This window comes from Euleptes europaea, chromosome 13, assembly GCF_029931775.1.
Source record: "Euleptes europaea isolate rEulEur1 chromosome 13, rEulEur1.hap1, whole genome shotgun sequence".
Lineage (NCBI taxonomy): Eukaryota > Metazoa > Chordata > Lepidosauria > Squamata > Sphaerodactylidae > Euleptes > Euleptes europaea.
The window spans coordinates 5404494-5422953 of NC_079324.1; the positions used below are offsets into that span (position 1 = coordinate 5404494).

At 44.1% G+C, this 18460-nt stretch overlaps 1 protein-coding gene across 1 annotated transcript in view; it reads right to left on the reverse strand.

The window, feature by feature from the left end:
- Positions 1-893: 893 nt before the first annotated feature.
- Positions 894-18460, reverse strand: part of HEPH (hephaestin) — a 75285-nt gene continuing 57718 nt past the window's right edge. The window contains exons 19-22 of the mRNA XM_056859730.1: positions 7665-7827; positions 3910-3914; positions 3214-3256; positions 894-1138 (exon numbers count right to left, since the gene is read on the reverse strand). Coding sequence (XP_056715708.1) covers positions 894-1138; positions 3214-3256; positions 3910-3914; positions 7665-7827 — 456 coding nt within the window. The remainder of the gene's footprint in view (positions 1139-3213; positions 3257-3909; positions 3915-7664; positions 7828-18460) is intronic.

Below are 18460 nucleotides of genomic sequence, written 5' to 3' on the forward strand. Positions count from 1 at the left end.
AACACACTAACCAGAAACCACACTGTCTGTATCACCTTGGCACACTGGGCCACCCATGTCGTGATCGGATCATTTTCTTTCAACTGGATCTTGGAGAGCAATCTGGTATATTGTCTGAGTTTTTGACCACAATTAGTAACAACAAACAAACCAAAAAAACTGCAAGTGAGCCGTGCCTCAGAAAAAACCCTGCCACACTAAATGTGGTGTCATGGGATTGCCAGCTCCAGGTTGGGAAATCCCTGGAGATTTGGGATGTGACACAATGGAGCCAACCTCCCAAAGCTGCCATTTTCTCCAGGGGAACTGATCTCTGTAATTCCTGGAGAATTCCAGGCCCCACCTGGATATTGACAAGCCTATTTGTTTCTCCTACTCACAGAAAAAGAAAGTTTGGTTGCAACTTCATGACTGTCAACAGGCCAAGATGAAACAGATCCTCATGTGTGGCTGGGCCAGTCACAGCATAGCTATATCGAGCCTCACAACAACCCTGTGAAGCAGGTTAGGTCAGGAGGTCACACAGGAACCTGCTCTAATTCAACATGCTGTTCTAAATGTTCACTACTGAGGAAGTGAGGCAGACCTGGGTGCTCTGAATCAGGTGGTGATTCTGGACTGGACCTCAGGTGACAGCTGATTTCCTGGCCCAGAAGGCTTACAGGTGTGAATGTCCCAGCTGGGGCTGCCTGCATCCTCCTCCTCTGGCCCATGGGGGCAAGGAGACCAGTTCTAGCGCCACGTCGTTGCTTTCTGGGAATCTTGTTCATGTTGCACTTCCCTAAGAAGACAATGTATTCAACGTTTTTTGATATTTTGCTATTCAAAAAATTTTTTTTGCCTCAAAAGGCACTCCAAGATGTTCCCATATGTATGGCTTCAAAGCCCCCCCTCTAAATACTATCTTTTTTTGTTGTCATGAGCTTGAATCCTTCGTCCAAGATGGACCGCCTGTTGCGCCTCAGCCGCCTCTGCCTCTTGAGGTGAACGACCACTCCCAGGAGGGCGCTGGCAACAAGGAACAGCACCATCCCGGCGATGGCCAGGAGCAGGAGCGTGGCCTCCACTTGTCCCTGGGCCACTTTGGCACCAAACAAGCGGATTTGACGGGAGTCGTCTTCATCGTTGCCAGGAATTTCTGGAAATAAAAGTTGGAGGAGGTGGGAGAAGAACCACAGTTTAGAAAGCAGCATGATTTGTGAGGAAGAAAAGGCCTCCTTTCACTCTGAGAAACAACTGAAACATTCTCAAAGAGCATGGGGAGCTACAGTCCTCTCAGGAATGACCTTACTACTTCAGATGTGGTGGGGGGGCATGCTTCATTGTTACATCCAGCTGGAAGACGACCCATGGGTTCAACATCTAACCTATTATAAGGAGACTAGGATAAAGCTCTTCTCAATGAAGCCCTGGCTCTCCACATAAAGGAAGGGCAGATGGGAACTACATTTCAAGAACCCCCTTTCTCCCTCCTCTGAAGAGGTACAATCTCAGGAGGACATAAACACCCCACACACACCTAAAAAAAATGGAATGCAGCTCTTTGTATAAGTTGGTGGTCACCCTGGGACCGATCGGTTTGATAAATGTTAGCGCAGGTTTCATTGTGTTGTGCGACTGGAAGCAGGGCTATATGTTGTAGACAAGCTGGAACGTGTCCAGAGGAGGGCAACAAAGATGGTGAGGGGTCTGGAGACCAAGTCCTATGAGGAAAGGTTGAAGGAGCTGGGTATGTTTAGCCTGAAGAGAAGACTGAGAGGGGATGTGATAACCATCTTCAAGTACTTGAAGGGCTGTCGCATAGAGGAGGGTGCCAAGTTGTTTTCTGTTGCCCCAGAGGGTCGGACCAGAACCAATGCGTTGAAATTAAATCAAAAGAGTTTCCGTCTAGACATTAGGAAGAATTTTCTAACAGTTAGAACAGTTCTTCAGTGGAACAGGCTTCCTCAGGAGGTGGTGAGCTCTCCTTCCCTGGAGGTTTTTAAGAAGAGGTTAGATAGCCATCTGTCAGCAATGCTGATTCTATGACCTTAGGCAGATGATGAGAGGGAAGGCATCTTGGCCATCTTCTGGTCACTGGGGGTGTGGGGGGTAGTTGTGAGTCTCCTGCATTGAGCAGAGGGTTGGACTAGATGACCCTGGTGGTCCCTTCCAACTCTATGATTCTGTTTGTAGCATGGACATTCTGGGACAGAAAAGCTGGTTATAAATTTTAAAAATAAATAAGAAGAAATAGGACTAGAGTTCAGTATGTCTACTTTATGGTACAAGAAACTTCTGAGGTAAAATCCACTGCCTAGCAACTGTGCCCTCCTGACAAATGGTTGGAGGGATCTGGAGGCCTTTTTTGGTCATGGCAGGATGACTTTCATGATGTGGGTTGTGTTTTTGTCACATGGGATAGAGCAGTTGGTGTCCAAGGCACACACTTGCTCATCTATGAAACGCACACACGCCTGAGGGAGACAGGGCACAAAATCCCCAGCAATACTGCCTGAGAGGTAGGGTGCCTGTACCTGTGGTTTCCCTATGAATCTCACGAGTAAAGAATAGAAGTAAAAATTTACAAAAAGGTTTATAGAGGCTTATTTATCTGAACAGAATTGTTGATGTAATAAATAAAATAGAGTAAAGGTCATGAGTTGCTGGCTAAGACTATTCTTAATATTCTGAGATAAACAAACTGCAAGACTACAAGGTTATGATATGCAATGTTGCCCGCTTGATGGTTGTGTCTGGAAAAATATCAGCATCACTTATCCGAGGTGCTTGAACTCTTCTTGACATTAAGAAGGTCATTTCTGCCTGGAAGTTTAGTCCCTCTGATAGCTGCCGTGCTAGGAGGAAATAATGCTACCATCTAATGATTCAGACCTAGTCTTCAAACAGTATAACACATGGTGACCTTGCACTTGTGAAGACTTAATGCCAGGAACATGGTAATGCTTTTCTTCACAGACCAAGTGACAAGGCACACCTGGCACACCACCATGAGTGACCAATTGCAGGGATATGGGCAAACCAGGGCAGAAGCTTCTAGTCTCTCAGCTCAGATGACCACTGGTCTGAGAGAATAAAAGCCAGAACCAAACTGCCAGATGAGAGGGAGCTGACGGAAGATGGCTTAGGCTGTCTGACCTCACTCTCTCCACATCTCCAAAGATGTAAAACTTAGAAAGAAATGTTGGTAGAGGACAATGCTGGTTGTCTGGCTATCAGCTTTCTCTGTCTCTTGCGTGAGACTAAGAGGGAGTAACTGGAGGACAGCTGAAGCTGTCTGGCCTTGCTCTCTCCATCTTGAAAGATGTAAAAGCTAAGGAGATTGAAGGAAGACGACTCTGGTTGTCAGGCTTCACTCTCTTATCATCTCTGGCATACAGATTTACAGTCTTCTTGCCTAAAGCTAGAAATCCCTTTTGAAAGGGAATTCAGTTCAGCAATTCTAGTTCTCATAAAGGCTAGAGTCTGAAGTGAAATGCTGATAGGCTGCTCCATGACAAAGATGGAGACCTTAGAACTCCTAATACTCTACCTTAGAGATGGGAGTCTAAGTGTATTGGATCTTCACCATATTTGGTATATTGAGCCTCAACTGATCCTAGCAAGGATTAATGGAACCTCAAAGAAGATCTGTCTGATCCTGTTCTGGCTTTCCAAATGCTGGCAAGCATGAGGATTGTATATCCTATATAGATCCTATATAGATAATTCCCTGGACCTGTTCAGAAGTCTTTTCTAAATAACAGAAGGGCTTCAGAACTTTATCAGGGTAAGAGGGCAGAGATATTCCTGAAAAGAAAGGAAGATCTCTGTTTTCTGTGGTAATGCACAAGGCACATATAATATGCTTACATAAAACATATACAGAACCTATTAGGCTTATTTATGGAGACTCTTAACTAAGTAAACATATTCTCTGAAATTGGCAAAGCCAGAGAATAACTGAGTCTTCCATAGAACATTAATACAGCCTTAAGCTTACACATAATGAATTATACATAACACATAACTCTGCATTGCTGACTGTTAAGATACACACATACTTTCAGCATGTATGCAGCATTCCTGATCTTAACAATGATCAGAAGTCCATAAACATAGAATAGATTAAATACAAAGCTTATGGTATTCTATCCTCTGCACACAGCATTGGGTAAAGCTAACACATACTGAAACATATAAATATCCTGAACATAAATTCAGTTCCCATGAAGTTAAGATGATTTACAAATGACATGGCAAAATAAAAGCATGTCTTTTGTCCTGAAATATTGCTATGATACCTGAAATGATTTTAAGATGTTTTTACTAATCATATCTTCCCTCCCATTATATTAATCATATTTTGATAGGGATTCTATAATGATTATACACTAACCATGTTTTTACAAGATTCTGTAACTATAGTATTCTAAATGAATCTAGAGATACAAGTTAAACTCTCATAGAGAGAAATATTATGAAACATAGAAAGTGCTTACAAAGATTGTTTGAAACTGCTTGCGTATATCATAATGTATTTTATGACATGTTTTGAGAGTGTGTAAATATTCACATGCATATATATATTTTATGTGAAATAAATGTTATTTAAAGGAAGTTCATTGTTTATAAATTTTCTGGCACACTTCAATAGAAAGCCTACAGTAGTAGGAATTATCATTAACTCCTGTCTGTGAGGTCTCGCTGAATACGATAACTTCACTTCTCAGTAAGTGATACATTCTAAGAGTGTAGATCCCTTAACGACATGAGCCGTGACAGGACCACCCTCTTTTCCACCTGTAAAAACAGAGATTTGATGGTGGTGGGGAATAGAAATATACTTAATAGTTGCTTTCTTATCAAAGCTGAGTTTACATTACTGCTTTCAGAATATGAAATGTAAGACTTGGTTAAAACTGTACTCTGGTATATTTCTGAAATTTGAAAATATAAAAGCCTTAATTTTACTCAGACAATAATTACCAATATACCAAGAATTAGAGATTGTGCTCCAATCTGAATCACCCTTTAAGGGCTACTAAGCATTTCTTAGATTTCTCCAGTTGAGAAAGTAGGGACAAAAGAAAGTAGAAATTGGGTAACATGGTAGCAAACTAAGAAAACTGTTATCGTCTGGTTTTAGAAAGTGTATACAGACTTCAGCACACAGACAGCATGCTGAAAAAGAAGAAACACATTTTTTTAAAGATTAGATATAATCAGGCCAGCCTCCAGCACATTTATTTGGGAGTGAGCCCTACCAACCACAGTGCCATCCTAAACAGAGTTATGCCCTTCTAAGTTTATTGAAGTCAATGGGCTTAAAGGGTTGTAACTCTGCTTAGGATTTCATTGTCAGTGTTCAGAGCTGGCTGCAGGTAGCTGTTCATTTTTTATTTCTCATTGAATCTCATTAAATAATATATCTTTGAAATACTAGTATTCAAAGGTTTATTTCTCTAACTGGTATCTGAAGGATTTCCCCCCCCCCCACCCCCCAAAAATGTTCCTTCTGCCCTTCCATTTTGTGCTTCTTGGACTTGAGAAAATGGAAGGTTTTGTGGAGAGCGGGGAGGGCGGGGGGCACACAGAAGCTTCCCTCAGTGGATTTCACTTGAGGCAGAAGCTGTCACAGGAATTGCTCAGCAGACCTCGAATTTGGGAGATGCTCTGGATCCTGCAAAGCTCTTTCCCAACATCAAGTCCTAAGATTTTAGTATTTGCCATAGCAGTGCTGCGATTGTTAACATCTTGGGTCTAGAAGTGTAATCACCGTTGCATCAATGGACTGTGACAATATTATTGTAAATGTACTTCATTCATTATTCTGAAACCAAAAAAATGCTGCATAAGAGATTCTCCCTACCTCCCAATTTCCTCCAAAAATGTCCAGTTTTTTTCTATTAGGTAAAATGTATTTATTTATGTACTTCATTTATACCCTGCCTTTTCTCCCCATCAGGGACCCAAACCAGCTTACATCATTCTCCTCTCCTCCATTTTATCCTCACAAAACCCCTGTGAAGTAGGTTAGGATGAAAGTCTGTGACTGGCCAAGATCACCCAGCAAAACTTCCATGGAAGAGCAGGGATTCAAACCTGGGTCTCTCAGATCCTAGAGAAACACTCCAGCCACCCCACCCCACCGACACTTTTTAAGGCTCAAAACAGGAACATCCTTCATTCTCTGGGACACCTGATATGTATATGAACCTGTGAGGAAATGAAAGTCTTACCTGTACTGGAATCTGCATCCAAGGGCACCAGATCTGCAAGGAAATCAGTTTACAGAATGAGCAGTGTGTTAAAGGTAAAGGTCCCCTCCTGTGCAAAAGCACCGGGTCATTCCTGACCCATGGGGTGACGTCACATCCCGACATTTACTAGGCAGACTTTGTTTACAGGGTGGTTTGCCAGTGCCTTCCCCTGTCATCTTCCCTTTACCCCCAGCAAGCTGGGTACTCATTTCACCGACCTAGGAAGGATGGAAGGCTGAGTCAACCTTGAGCCGGCTACCTGAAACCAACTTCCATCGGGATCGAACTCAGGTCATGAGCAGAGCTTGCACTGCAGTACTGCAGCTTACCACTCTGTGCCACGGGACTCCTCGAGCAGTGTGTTAATGGACAGCATAAAAGGAGGGCATTCGACAGATGCCCCTTGACACCACTGCAGGAAAGCAGGGTCCGGAGGCTGGCTTTCTAGCACGCATCCACCTCACCAGGCTCGCCAGGTTGCCTGCAGACTATGGCAGAATATGTCTTTAGCTCCCAATGGGGCTGTGCCCTGGAGCCCCTTGGGTGTGCGTATTAGACCCGGATTGGGGCAGGTGTTTCCACAGGGGACTCTGCTGAAGTGAGCAGAATGTTGTGGCGCGTGGTGCTGTGGTGGGTGTATCGGTCTTGGTCCCCCACCAGGAGCTCACAGGATGCTGAGTCCAGCTCAACTACCTCTCTCCAGGTGTTCCAGCACCTGCCCATCCCTTGCAGAAGGGCAGGCCCACCCACTCAGTGGCTGTTCCCTGCCTCGCTGGTGCTGGGGACGTGTCTTCCTTAGGGCAGCCAGAGCAGACGCCCCTGCCACCCCAGCCTTGAAGCGCTCATTGCACTCTGCTCATTCTTGAGGGTGTGTGTGTGTGTATCTGTCTGTGTTAGTTGGCATCAGCATACCCTGAGGTGGGACAGTTGCCAGGGCTCCTGGTGAGGCCCACTTCTGTGGACCCCCGCCCACAAGCCCCTCCTGCCACATGTCTGTATGCCCTTTCCCATCGGTTTGCTTGAAGCACTCTCTCACCCATGCTCCCAGCTGCCCAGCATCATTGGAGAAAGGCAGTGGTACCTAGTGGTGATGCTGCTGGTGGCCATGGAAGCAGCGCTCCCAGCTGCACGCACCAGCCAGTGCTGTGACTGAAAGGGTGTGGAGGTGCTGGGCATAGGCATTGGGAGGGCTTACGAGTAGAAAAAGGTGGGGGCGCATAGGTGAGGGGAAAGGCATGGGGGGATCTGGTAGTGGTAGACGGGGACCCTCAAAACCTGGAACCAAACCTACCCTGAGGGCCTGCATTGCAGAGTCATGTGCCAGCTGCTGAGCCCTCTGCACGGTTAGTGGAGGTGGCTGTGAGCCACACGGCTTCTGCCAGGTGGATCGAACCCCTTGCACACCTGTGGCTGCCGCCTTACCTGGCCTGGGTAAGACTGTGAAGAGGGTCTCCATGCCGGCGTGGATGTGATCGGCCACATGGCAGTGCAGCAGCCACGTTCCAGGGTTGCCAGCCAACATTTCCACCATTTCAAAGGTCCCAGGAAAGAGGTCCACAACATCTGCTCTGTAGCTCTTGCCGTTCTGTCACAAGCACAATGGGGAGGGGGAGGGTTAGTTTGGAACAGCTTTGTTATGTAGGGAATTAACGACTTGAATCTCATTGGGGTGGGGGGGGGCAAGTCTGCACCAATAAAGGCTGAATGAATAAATGATTGATTATGCTAGTTAAGAAAAAATTATCTTGTGTGGCAATAATTTATTTTGCCTCTGCACATCATAGGGGAGGAGAAAATAATTTTGCAGGGCAGTGAAGTTCATACCCAGGAAAATATTTGGCCAGGGGGGAGATCTACTGGCACGACACTGTAAGATTTGCTAAAAATGATCAGAAGAAGCATCATTACAGTAGAACAAGAGCGAGCTTGTGGCGTAGAACCTGCTCTAAAACAGCCCGTCAGTTAGGGTTCCCATTTGCCTGCTTATGGTGGGAGACCTCCAAGTAATTAAGTTCTGACCATAGAGTTTTTAGCATTTCCTATAGCTACCCAGAAGTGACAGAAAGATAAATTTTAGAGTTTAGGCCTTCCCCAATTTCAAAACCACCTATTTTACCCCAGCCACTCCAACTCCTTTGTTTGATGCTCGGTGTTCATAGGCTTACCAGGTCCCTCCTGTCCTTCAGCGGGAGGTTTTTAGGATGAAGGTGAGGTGGGATCGCGAGCGTGCGCACGGCCGCACCAACGCGATTACGTCACTTCCTGTTTACAACCGGAAGTGCTGCATCAAGAGGCCTTTTCGGAAAACCGGAAGTGATGTATCGCTGCGGGCAGGCGCACGGGCACGCATTGCCCGCTGACCCTCAGCTGGTCGGCGGGCAGCCAGGTGGATTGGCAGGGGTTTGCCACCACCTGGCACTTGGTAATCACCTCAAAAAGAAGGACCTAGGTTGTTAGAACGATAGTGCTATAGCAAAAACAATCTATTATAATGTAAATCAAGTTGCAGAGTCTAAGTTATAAGTTCTATTGTTATTACCCTCCTGGACAAACCTAAGGAGGAAAAAACTCAGTTCCCAACCTCCAGGGCTGGCCTGGAGGAAAAAACCATCTGTTGCCACCCTCCAGGAATGACCTAAAGAAAAAAATGTTTGCCAATCTCAAAGGCTTCTCTAGACTGAAAATCAGTGGTTGCCAACCTCCAGGGCTTGTATTTTAACAAAAACAACCTGTTGTAATTTTTACCAGGTTTTCATATTAAAGTTTAATGATTTAATTTAATCATTAATGAAATATCATTTAATGATGACATTATTTAATGATGATATTTCTACGCTATATATTCTTACTACAACTATAATGCTAAACATAAACCAACTCAATGTTATACATACAAAATCTCCCACATACATGCAATACAAAAACTATATAATAGATCAGTCATCATACAAAATCTCAAGGTCAAAGGGTACAGTCTCCATATGTGACAAGTGAAGTCCATGAAACATATCACTATAACTTCTCAAGGTAAGTGTTCATGTCTACTATTGTTTTTTCTAGACATGTCCATGTTAGGGCTGTTGAATTAAAAAAAATTCGGTATAGTTCAGATTCGGCCGAATTCGGCCCGTTTAGATTCGGCATATGCCTAAGTCCGAACTCCCCCACTTCGGGTCCGTGCAATTCGACGGGAATTCAAAGTTCGGGAAAAAAATTCGGCCAAATAAAGCCGTTAAAAACACAACCGCGCCTTTCCGCGGCTCTGGGGGGGGCATTTTTGGGGGTAGAGGTTCCAAACATTCAGCGGAGCTTCAAAGGACGTTTCTTGAAAGACCCCCCAAGTTTTGTAAAGATTGGGTCGGGGGGGGGCTGAGATATGGGCCCTGAAAGGGGTCCCCCCCACCCTTAATGTGAATGTCTGAGCAGAGCTTGCCACCCACGCACAAAGCTCCCAGCCCCGACAAACAGCTGAGAAGTTTGCAAAGCATTGCAACACGACTGCAAAACAACATAACCTTGTAAGCAACACCTTTGCAACTGTGCAAAGCAACACCTGACACCTGGGAGTTTGAAAACCATGGAAAGGGACAGAGGCAGCTAGCTATGCATAATGAGCAGGAGGGGTGGAATTTCCCCTTTTGCATGGGACTCCAAATGCATTCTTTAAGTCACCATTTGAAAACCAGTTTTGAGCAAGCATCCAAATAGACCTAACCGCTCTTATGAATGAGGGAAAACCTGAAGACACACAACTGAAACCCCCCCCTCAAACCAGGGAGAGAGAGACTCGAGGGGGAACACACCCCCAGGCAGAACCGGCAAAAGCCCCCTTTGCCTTCCCCCCCACCCACAGAAACTGCTCCTTCCCCCCACACACACAGACTCTGCTTCCCCCCCCACACACACACACAGGAGAAAAATTATAGATTAAAGCCCCCAAAGGGGTCTTACTGTGGCTGTCTTCTGTTCCATCAGGAGGGACTGGGGAGGACTTGTAATCCAAGACGATTCCAATTAGGCACAGAACGTTTTGCTCTGGAGATGCATACAGGATCAGCTGATCCATTCATCCCAATAGGGAAAAGGGGAAAGGGGAAAGCCCATATTTCGGGACCCCCTGACCCAATATTTACAAAACTTGGGTGGTCTCTTAAGAAGGCTTGTCTGAAGCTCCGCTCAAAGTTTGGGATCTGCACCCCCAAAAATGCGCCCCCTGCAGCCACAGAAAGAGAGGGGGAGCCAATATTTCTGCCCCCACTGAACTCATCTTTACAAAACTTGGGTGGTATCTTAAGAAGGATTGTCTGAAGCTATGCTGAAAGTTTGGGGGCTGTATCCCCAAAAAAGCGCCCTCTGCAACCATGTAAATGGAAAAGGGGGAAGGGAAAAGGGGTGGAGCCCATATCTCGAGACCCCCTGACCCAATGTTTACAAAACTTGGGGGGTATCTTAAGAAGGCTCATCTGAAGCTCCACTGAAAGTTTGGGGTCTGTACCCCCAAAAATGCACCCCCTGCAGCCATGGAAAGAAAAAGGGGGGAGCCCGTATCTCGGGACCCCCTGACCCAATGTTTACAAAACTTGGGTGGTTTCTTAAGAAGGCTTGTCTGAATCTCTGCTGAAGGTTTGGGGTCTGTAATCCAAAAAATACACCCCCTGCAGCCACAGAAAGGAGCGAATGTGCACAAGCACCCCCCTCCCACACACACACACGAGGATTTCCCTCTCTCTCTCTCTCCCCGGCCAGGCCGCACATCAGCTGATTCCTCCAGTACTCAATCCTGACTGATTGGCCAGAAGAAGACCCAGCTTGGCCACCGATTGGCCGTGGAAGGAGAATGCTGCTTACTGACGGCCCCGAATTTGCCGGATTTATTCGTGAACTCCCGAACTCGCTGAATTCGGCTCCCCCGGTTGCCCTCCATTTTTGAGTTCGGTTCGTCCCGAACTAAAAACCACCGAATCAGGGGAAATTCAGCTGTTTTTCAGTTCGGGCCGAACCGAATCAACAGCCCTAGTCCATGTGTAAAGTTCTTTTCTTTTCTTTTCTTTTCTTTACAGGTTACCGGTTGGTTGTTCCTGTTTCGAAGATTTCTTCCTCAGAAGATGCACATGGATTCTTAATGGAAGCTCGAGTTTTACTCCCAGTTTTTCTTTCCTTACTTGTGGAACATGTCTGCATTTGGCAACCCTAGGTGTTCAGGAGATGAAGAAGCACACTTTGACTTATTATTTGTTTGGTGGTGACTCTGAGGGGGCTCTTGGAAATGACCCTGCCCTTGGAACCTGTTTATTGGTCACATCTGACACCGATGAAGAGGGCATCAACACCAAGGAAGGTGTTGCAGGCCTTTTCTCTGCAGAAGCCTGGTCTTTCTTGGACCTTTAAGGGTGTATTTCTCCACATGCATATAAGCCTGGATGATACAATGTACTCTACTTCATCCCAGAGCCGTCTACACTGCACGAGTCAATTGAATTTATAGCTTCATTGTCTCATATTGTAGGTCCTTAAATTGGGTTTGGGAGACTTTCCATTTTATCTTTAGGGGCCTGTGTATACTAGTTGTTATGTATTTTATTTTACTCATTACAGACTTATGTGTCATAAAGGACAATTACTTCATTTCTGGTAACACTACAGTAAGTCCCACGTAACCTGTTGTAAATAAGTTATATGTACAGTAATTAATGTGTGATGTTGTACTAATACTTCTGTTTATTGTTGAATTTCAAGGTTACAGTCCAAAGAAGGATATCGAAATGGGATACTAGCCAGCAAACCTATCACTGTTTTATGTTATATTATCAACACTTTTGTTTTTTATGTTTGCTCATTATTTGTATACTGTAATACATGTTTGCAATTTAATTGAACCTTTGATGGTACTATTATTTTGTAATACTTTGTGGTAGCTAGAAGTGAATAGATAAACGCCTTGTAACCTCTGGTGCCTTCCACATTTTTTCTGTCTTTTATCAGCGGTTTCTCTCCCCTCTTTTTCTATTTCTATGTCTGCACCATTTTCACTTCATAGTCCCCACACTTTTCACAGAGTGCCATTTTAAGTCAGAAAAGTTACAGTTGTCACTCACTGAGAAAGAATTTGTCAGAAAGCTTGAAGAAGGGTCCTCTCCTCATGGCAGCAAAGAGAAGACTAAGAGAAAAGAGCTCTCCCCATCCCCATCACGTGCCAGTTTGGGTGGGAAATGCCAGGTCCAGACTGGGGGAGGGGGAGCGCTCTGAGCACTCAGAAAGCTCTGCAAAGCTTGAGAATTCCTCTCTGCAGCTGGCCTACACATGCGCAGACCCATGTGTGCCTGAACAGAAGCCACAATGCTGAATAATAATTGTGTTATGTGAAGCTGCTTTGCTAGGATACTTCTGCATGTTCTAAAAAGTTAAATTTTAGTGCACACAGAGCCCAAGACCTCTTGATTAATATAGCATTCCTACATCTTAGAATTTGAAATGTGAAGTTTATCTTACAAGGGAATCCAGGACCCCAGAAGACTGCAAGTAAAGCTACACGGAGGACAGCAGGTTGGGGTCCTGATCCTCCTTCAAGTCGCCTGATGCAGGTTTGGACTGTGTGGAAAGACAAACTTTGAGAAGCCGACAGGAATATGCAGCTCTGCTTCAGAATGCAAACGGAATTCACTGGAAAGGCTAATGAAGCACACAGAATGGCTCTGGAGAGTCCTGCGGCCCACGAGATTGTGGTTGCTGTGTTATTTTGTCCCTGGTTACTGACTCGTTTTGTTGCTATGCAGTGAAGTCATTTGCTCTGCCAAGGGACAAGCCGATATGGCCCCTTCAGGCTCCTTTGGAGTTTGCATCTTAACCTTTCCACCGGTTTTGGTTTACCTCAATTTTGTGGCTGTCGTTAATGATTCTTTTGCATGCCACTTATATGCTGTGAGAGACAAAGAATGCTCAGAAAAGCATCTGTCTCAAGGGGGGAAACTCCGTGGCCAGAAAAAAAGGAAAGACTCACAGGTTTGTTTCTCTCAAGGGAGAAAGAAAATCCAAACAGGGATATCTGAATCAAGCCAGACCACTTCTGATAATTTTTATTGCTGCAGAAACATCTCTCCCTGCTGGGAACTATTTTGGCACCTTGAATTGTCTAATGAGTAGATTTCAGCGCCATTAAATGTATTTTTATCATATTGTATTATGCATTTTATTGGTTTTATTTTAATTATGATGTGAGCCACTCCTAGCCCAGCATTGCTGGGGGAGGGCAGTATGGATTTAGTCCATACCTTGGGGCAGAATTTTCTCATGCCTCCCTGTTAGTTTTAATGCATTTTATGCTGCCTCCCAACCATAGTTCTTGTGAAAGCTAACAATAAATTACAACAATTATAAAGGCAGTAAAATATAGACATCAGTCTAATCAATAAATTTCTATGCTCATAAAAGTACCAAAAATACCACAGCAAAGCAAAAGCCAATAAAGTTCAACAGCAACAATACAGTATCCTGCCAGCAAGTCAAGGAGGAGGAAAATACAAGTTGTACTTCTTAGTAAAGAAAAAAGCCAAGTTGCCATTTAAATCTTTCAGAGCACATAAATAACCCTTGGTCTCGTGACATCCAAAAACAGCTCGAGGGAATAACTTTCCCACGATGTCAGCCGCCATAAATTGCTGACGGTCAACTATCCAGCCATGTAGAAAATGGGTTGTTTAAGACCCCCATCTTTAGAATGCTGAAAAATTTACACCACATTTTTACGACCACCAAGGTGACCAAGCAGCCACTATAGTTCTCTGTATTGGCTCAGTGTGGACCAGCAATGGACTCATACAGAGGGGGTGAAGATCACATGTCTTGGCTTCTCCATAAAACTTTCTTTTCTTTTTTTAATTTTTTTTTATTAAAGGTATTCAACAATCAATATAGGTAAACATCAGAGTATAAATTCTAATAAACAATTGTTGAAAATACATACATATATAGATAAAAAATAAAATATAAAGACTTCCCCTACACCTCCCTCAATCTTGTCATTTATTTGTAATCTCCTTTGTTTAAGATTCTAATCCTAATATTGTTACAAACGTTTATAAGATATATTTTTCTTTATTTAACATTACTCATAATCTAAGTATTTACTATTTCATTTATCTATATTCAAATAAAGAAAAAGAAAATAAAAAGAAAAAAGAACAGAAATAAAAAGCACTATTTTTATGGCGAGAAACAGCGGCGCAGCCCGGCGGGGGCCGGGGAGCCTCCCTGCAGCCGCAGGGGGCCTCCCTGGCCGGTGAGAAGCGGCGGCTCTGCCCGGCAGGGGCTGGGGCAGCCTCCCTGCAGCTTCAGGGGGCCGCCCCAGGCCTCCCCGGCTGGCGAGAAGCGGCGGCGCGGCCCGGCGCAGCCTCCCTGCAGCTGCAGGAGGCCGCCCCAGGCAGCTCTCGGCAACAGGAAGCGGCGCGGGCCCAGCGGCGGCGGCGACAGTAAGTTCCCTCCTCCCTCCTCCCCTACCCTACCGTATTGACCTGTGTATAAGCCGAGTTCAGCTTTTTCAGCCCTTTTTTGGGGCAGAAAAACTCGGCTTATACGCGAGTATACACGGTAAGTATCATTTTTAACTTCCTTATATAACTTCCTTTATTTAACATTACTCATAATCTAAGTATTTGCTATTTCATTTATCTATATTCAAATAAAGAAAAATAAAATAAAAATAAAAAAGAAAGAACAGAAATAAAAAGCACTATTTTTATAATAAAAAATGGATTAGATAATAAGCATCATTTTTAACTTCCTTTGAGAATAAATATCATTATGATTCCTCCAGTTCTCCCACATATCTAATAAGTATCAGTTATGTTAATGCCATTAATTATTCTGTTTTTGTCAGAGCCAAGCCATTTAATCAGTCCTTTTTAATTAAATCCCGAGAAAAACTAAACCCTTTGACCCAGTCTCTTTATCTTAAATTTCCAGCATCTTCCTCTTTTTTCCAGTAGCTTTAAACATCGAAAGGCATCCATGGAAGTTGTTAGTGCAATTGCCTCTGTAAAAATTGATGGGGGATAGTAAGTCTGCAGCATGTTTTCTTCCATCCCTAAGGCGAGAAGAAAAATCCCGGTATTTCCAGCTTTTTGCCCTTTTAAATTCTCCCAGTTAACTTTGAAAAGTTCATCAGGTAAATCATACAAACAAAAGTCAAAGTCTCTTAGGTTCATATCCATAGTTGTCAATTGGGTTGGTTCAATTTCTTCTTGCAGATGTATATCCTTTGGTAGTCCTTCATAGCTCTCCATCTCCTTTACAGAATTTAATTTTTCTTTTAATGGTTTGTCGTTTGGGGAGCTTCCTTCTCTCATCTCTGATCTCATTGTCATAATTTGGTCTTTTATATCTTTGAGATCTCCCGAAATTACATCCAGTTTCCGATTGACAAGTTCGTCGATATTGTTTGTCAGAGAGACTAGTCGGTCCATGAATTTAGTCTCACTTTCCATGGTTGCTACTTCTGGTAGTTTGTTGAGGTTTAATTTGTAAAATCCAGACAGGTATACGTTGTGAGTTGTAAAGTGGTGTTACAGGGGACAGGATATAAGGTCGCGTGCCTGCCATTCCTTCTTTTTGCCTAGGAACTTGGGAAGTATTTGCCAGTTACACAGTGGTGCCACACATCCGGTCTCAAATCCCGTAGTATTCTCGCGATGGCAGACGATAGCTGATGCTTCCGGATAAGACGTGGCTTGAAAATCTGTTTACTCAGAAATGCCTCCTCCCGGAAGTGGGGAGGGAATCTGCTCGTCCCTCCCCTTTACACTTCTGAGTTTCTGATTGGTGGCTATAACTTCATTCAAAAGGTCCCAATTGTTATGTCTATCCACCGATCAATTTGATTAAGATCCTGCTGGCTTATCCAATGTTTTTAATTGTCAAAGAGTCATCCAAGCCTCAGATGGGGAGATACGGATTCTATAGATATTTTTTCCACTCCTTCGGGACTTCCAATTCCAGGTAAAAAAAAAGAGTTCTTGTTACTTACTCAGATTTTAGAAGAGTAGATATTCTTTCTTATGTATCGTTGCTTAGATGGTAATAGGTAGGGGAGAGCTGAGCCTAATTCCAGAGAGACGTTCGCGGCAATGGTTTCCCCTCAGGCCAGGCGGGACCTCATCCAGGATTCCGAGAGTCGTCCGATGGCTCTCTCAGCAAAACTGGGGGTCAAACCGCACTTCATGGGCAGCAGGGGAAATCCTTTTTCCCAATCCACTATTTAGGATCGGGTAGGGGTGCAGAATTACACCCCAGATTCGAATGAATCTTGGTTCCCTTGGGAGCCCCCAAGAGACGTGGTGTTCAGCTCAGCGTCCCTAGCGGAAGTCTCCATAAAACATTTTCAAAGGACACCTCTTTTTCCTTTAAAATGCTAACAGCAGAGCAACAGAGCCAGCGACAAACAGCAAAACCAAGCAGAGGCTGAATGAGGACATCCCCTCTCCCGTCCATGCATGGTCCCAAGGCCAAGTGAGGTGGCACAAACCTGCAAGTTGCATTTTACTGGTGGACCAGGACACATGCCCTGTCTGCTTGAATCCAACGTGCCCTACTTTGTGTGCCCTTGTACCCTTTCTCTCTCGTCCTTCAGACCACTCCTTAAAAACTCACCTTTTTGTGAAGCGTTTGGCTAAACCACCGGATCCTCCTCCTCACCTGGAATGTGTGTGAACTGCCCCTCTTTTTTCACCTGCCTCCCCTCCATCTAACTTCCCTTCCTGTTCTTCTGTTGTTGTCCTCCACTGTCAAAATGTGGATTGCAACCACCTTGGGGGCAAGGAACCTGTCTTTCTACCTGTCAGGATCATCTATCAAGTGCTCTGCAAATTGATGGTATTAACAAAGAGCAACGTAACAATTCTAACCTATAACATGCCTTTCCACCACTCTGCTGTGGTTGTTGACATCCAAACTGATCAACTCTCTTGTGCAAACCAGCACCCTCCTCGTGGGTAACTGTGGGCCCTTCAGACCCCATTTCAAAGGCTTCTTTTCCATTAAAGAAAGTATCTGCAGAGCATGAGTCTTTCATCCTGAGCTGAAGGCTCATCAAAGCTCTTCTGTTTGTTCATTATGTTAAAAAGCTCTGCCATCCAAGTGAGGACAAAAGTAAATATGGTTACATAACCCTCAGCTTTCTGAAGCGGTTGCTAAATTTCTTATTATTACTTTGGAGCAAAAGTGAGTGTAGTTAATGAACAAAGGATTCAGGTTATATAATGGTCTCCCTGGTCTCTATAAAGATTATTAAAACTGTTTGTAGTTACTATTTGTATATGTCTGGCCAAAGAACGGCCATTTTAAAATTGCTCTGCATTTTTAATTGGATGTCTCATTTTTGTAAAATATTGTCGAAGGCTTTCACAGTCAGAGTTCATTGGTTCTTGTGGGTTATCCGGGCTGTGTAACCGTGGTCTTGGTATTTTCTTTCCTGACGTTTCGCCAGCAGCTGTGGCAGGCATCTTCAGAGGAGTAACACTGAAGGACAGTGTCTCTCAGTGTCAAGTATGTAGGAAGAGTAATATATAGTCAGAAAGGGGTTGGGTTGAGCTGAATCATTGTCCTGCAAAAAGTATCAAAGGTAATGTGCTAATCATTGTCCTGTAAGTATCAAGATAATGTGCTAATGAGGGTGTGGTATGTTAATATGGAACCATTGTATCCTGAAGTGATCTGTTAATGTGTGAAATCCAAAGCTAATCTGCATGGCTATTGTGGACTGTAGTCTTTATTAGTCTGGAGGTTTTCAGGACAGGAAGCCAAGCCTTATTCATTCTTAAACTCTCTTCTTTTCTGTTAAAGTTGTGCTGATGTTTATGAATTTCAATGGCTTCTCTGTGCAATCTGACAAAATAGTTGGTAGAATTGTCCAGTCTTTCATTGTCTTGGAATAAGACCCTGTGTCCTGTTTGTGTCAGTCCATGTTCAGCCACTGCTGATTTCTCAGGTTGGCCAAGTCTGCAGTATCTTTCATGTTCTTTTATCCTTGTTTGTATGCTGTGTTTTGTTGTCCCGATGTAAACTTGTCCACAGCTGCAAGGTATACAATATACTCCTGCAGAGGTGAGGGGGTCTCTTTTGACTTTTGCTGACTGTAGCATCTGTTGTATTTTCTTGGTGGGTTTAAACACTGTTTGTAGGTTATGTTTTTTCAAAACTTTCTCCATCCTATCAGTGACTACTTTAAT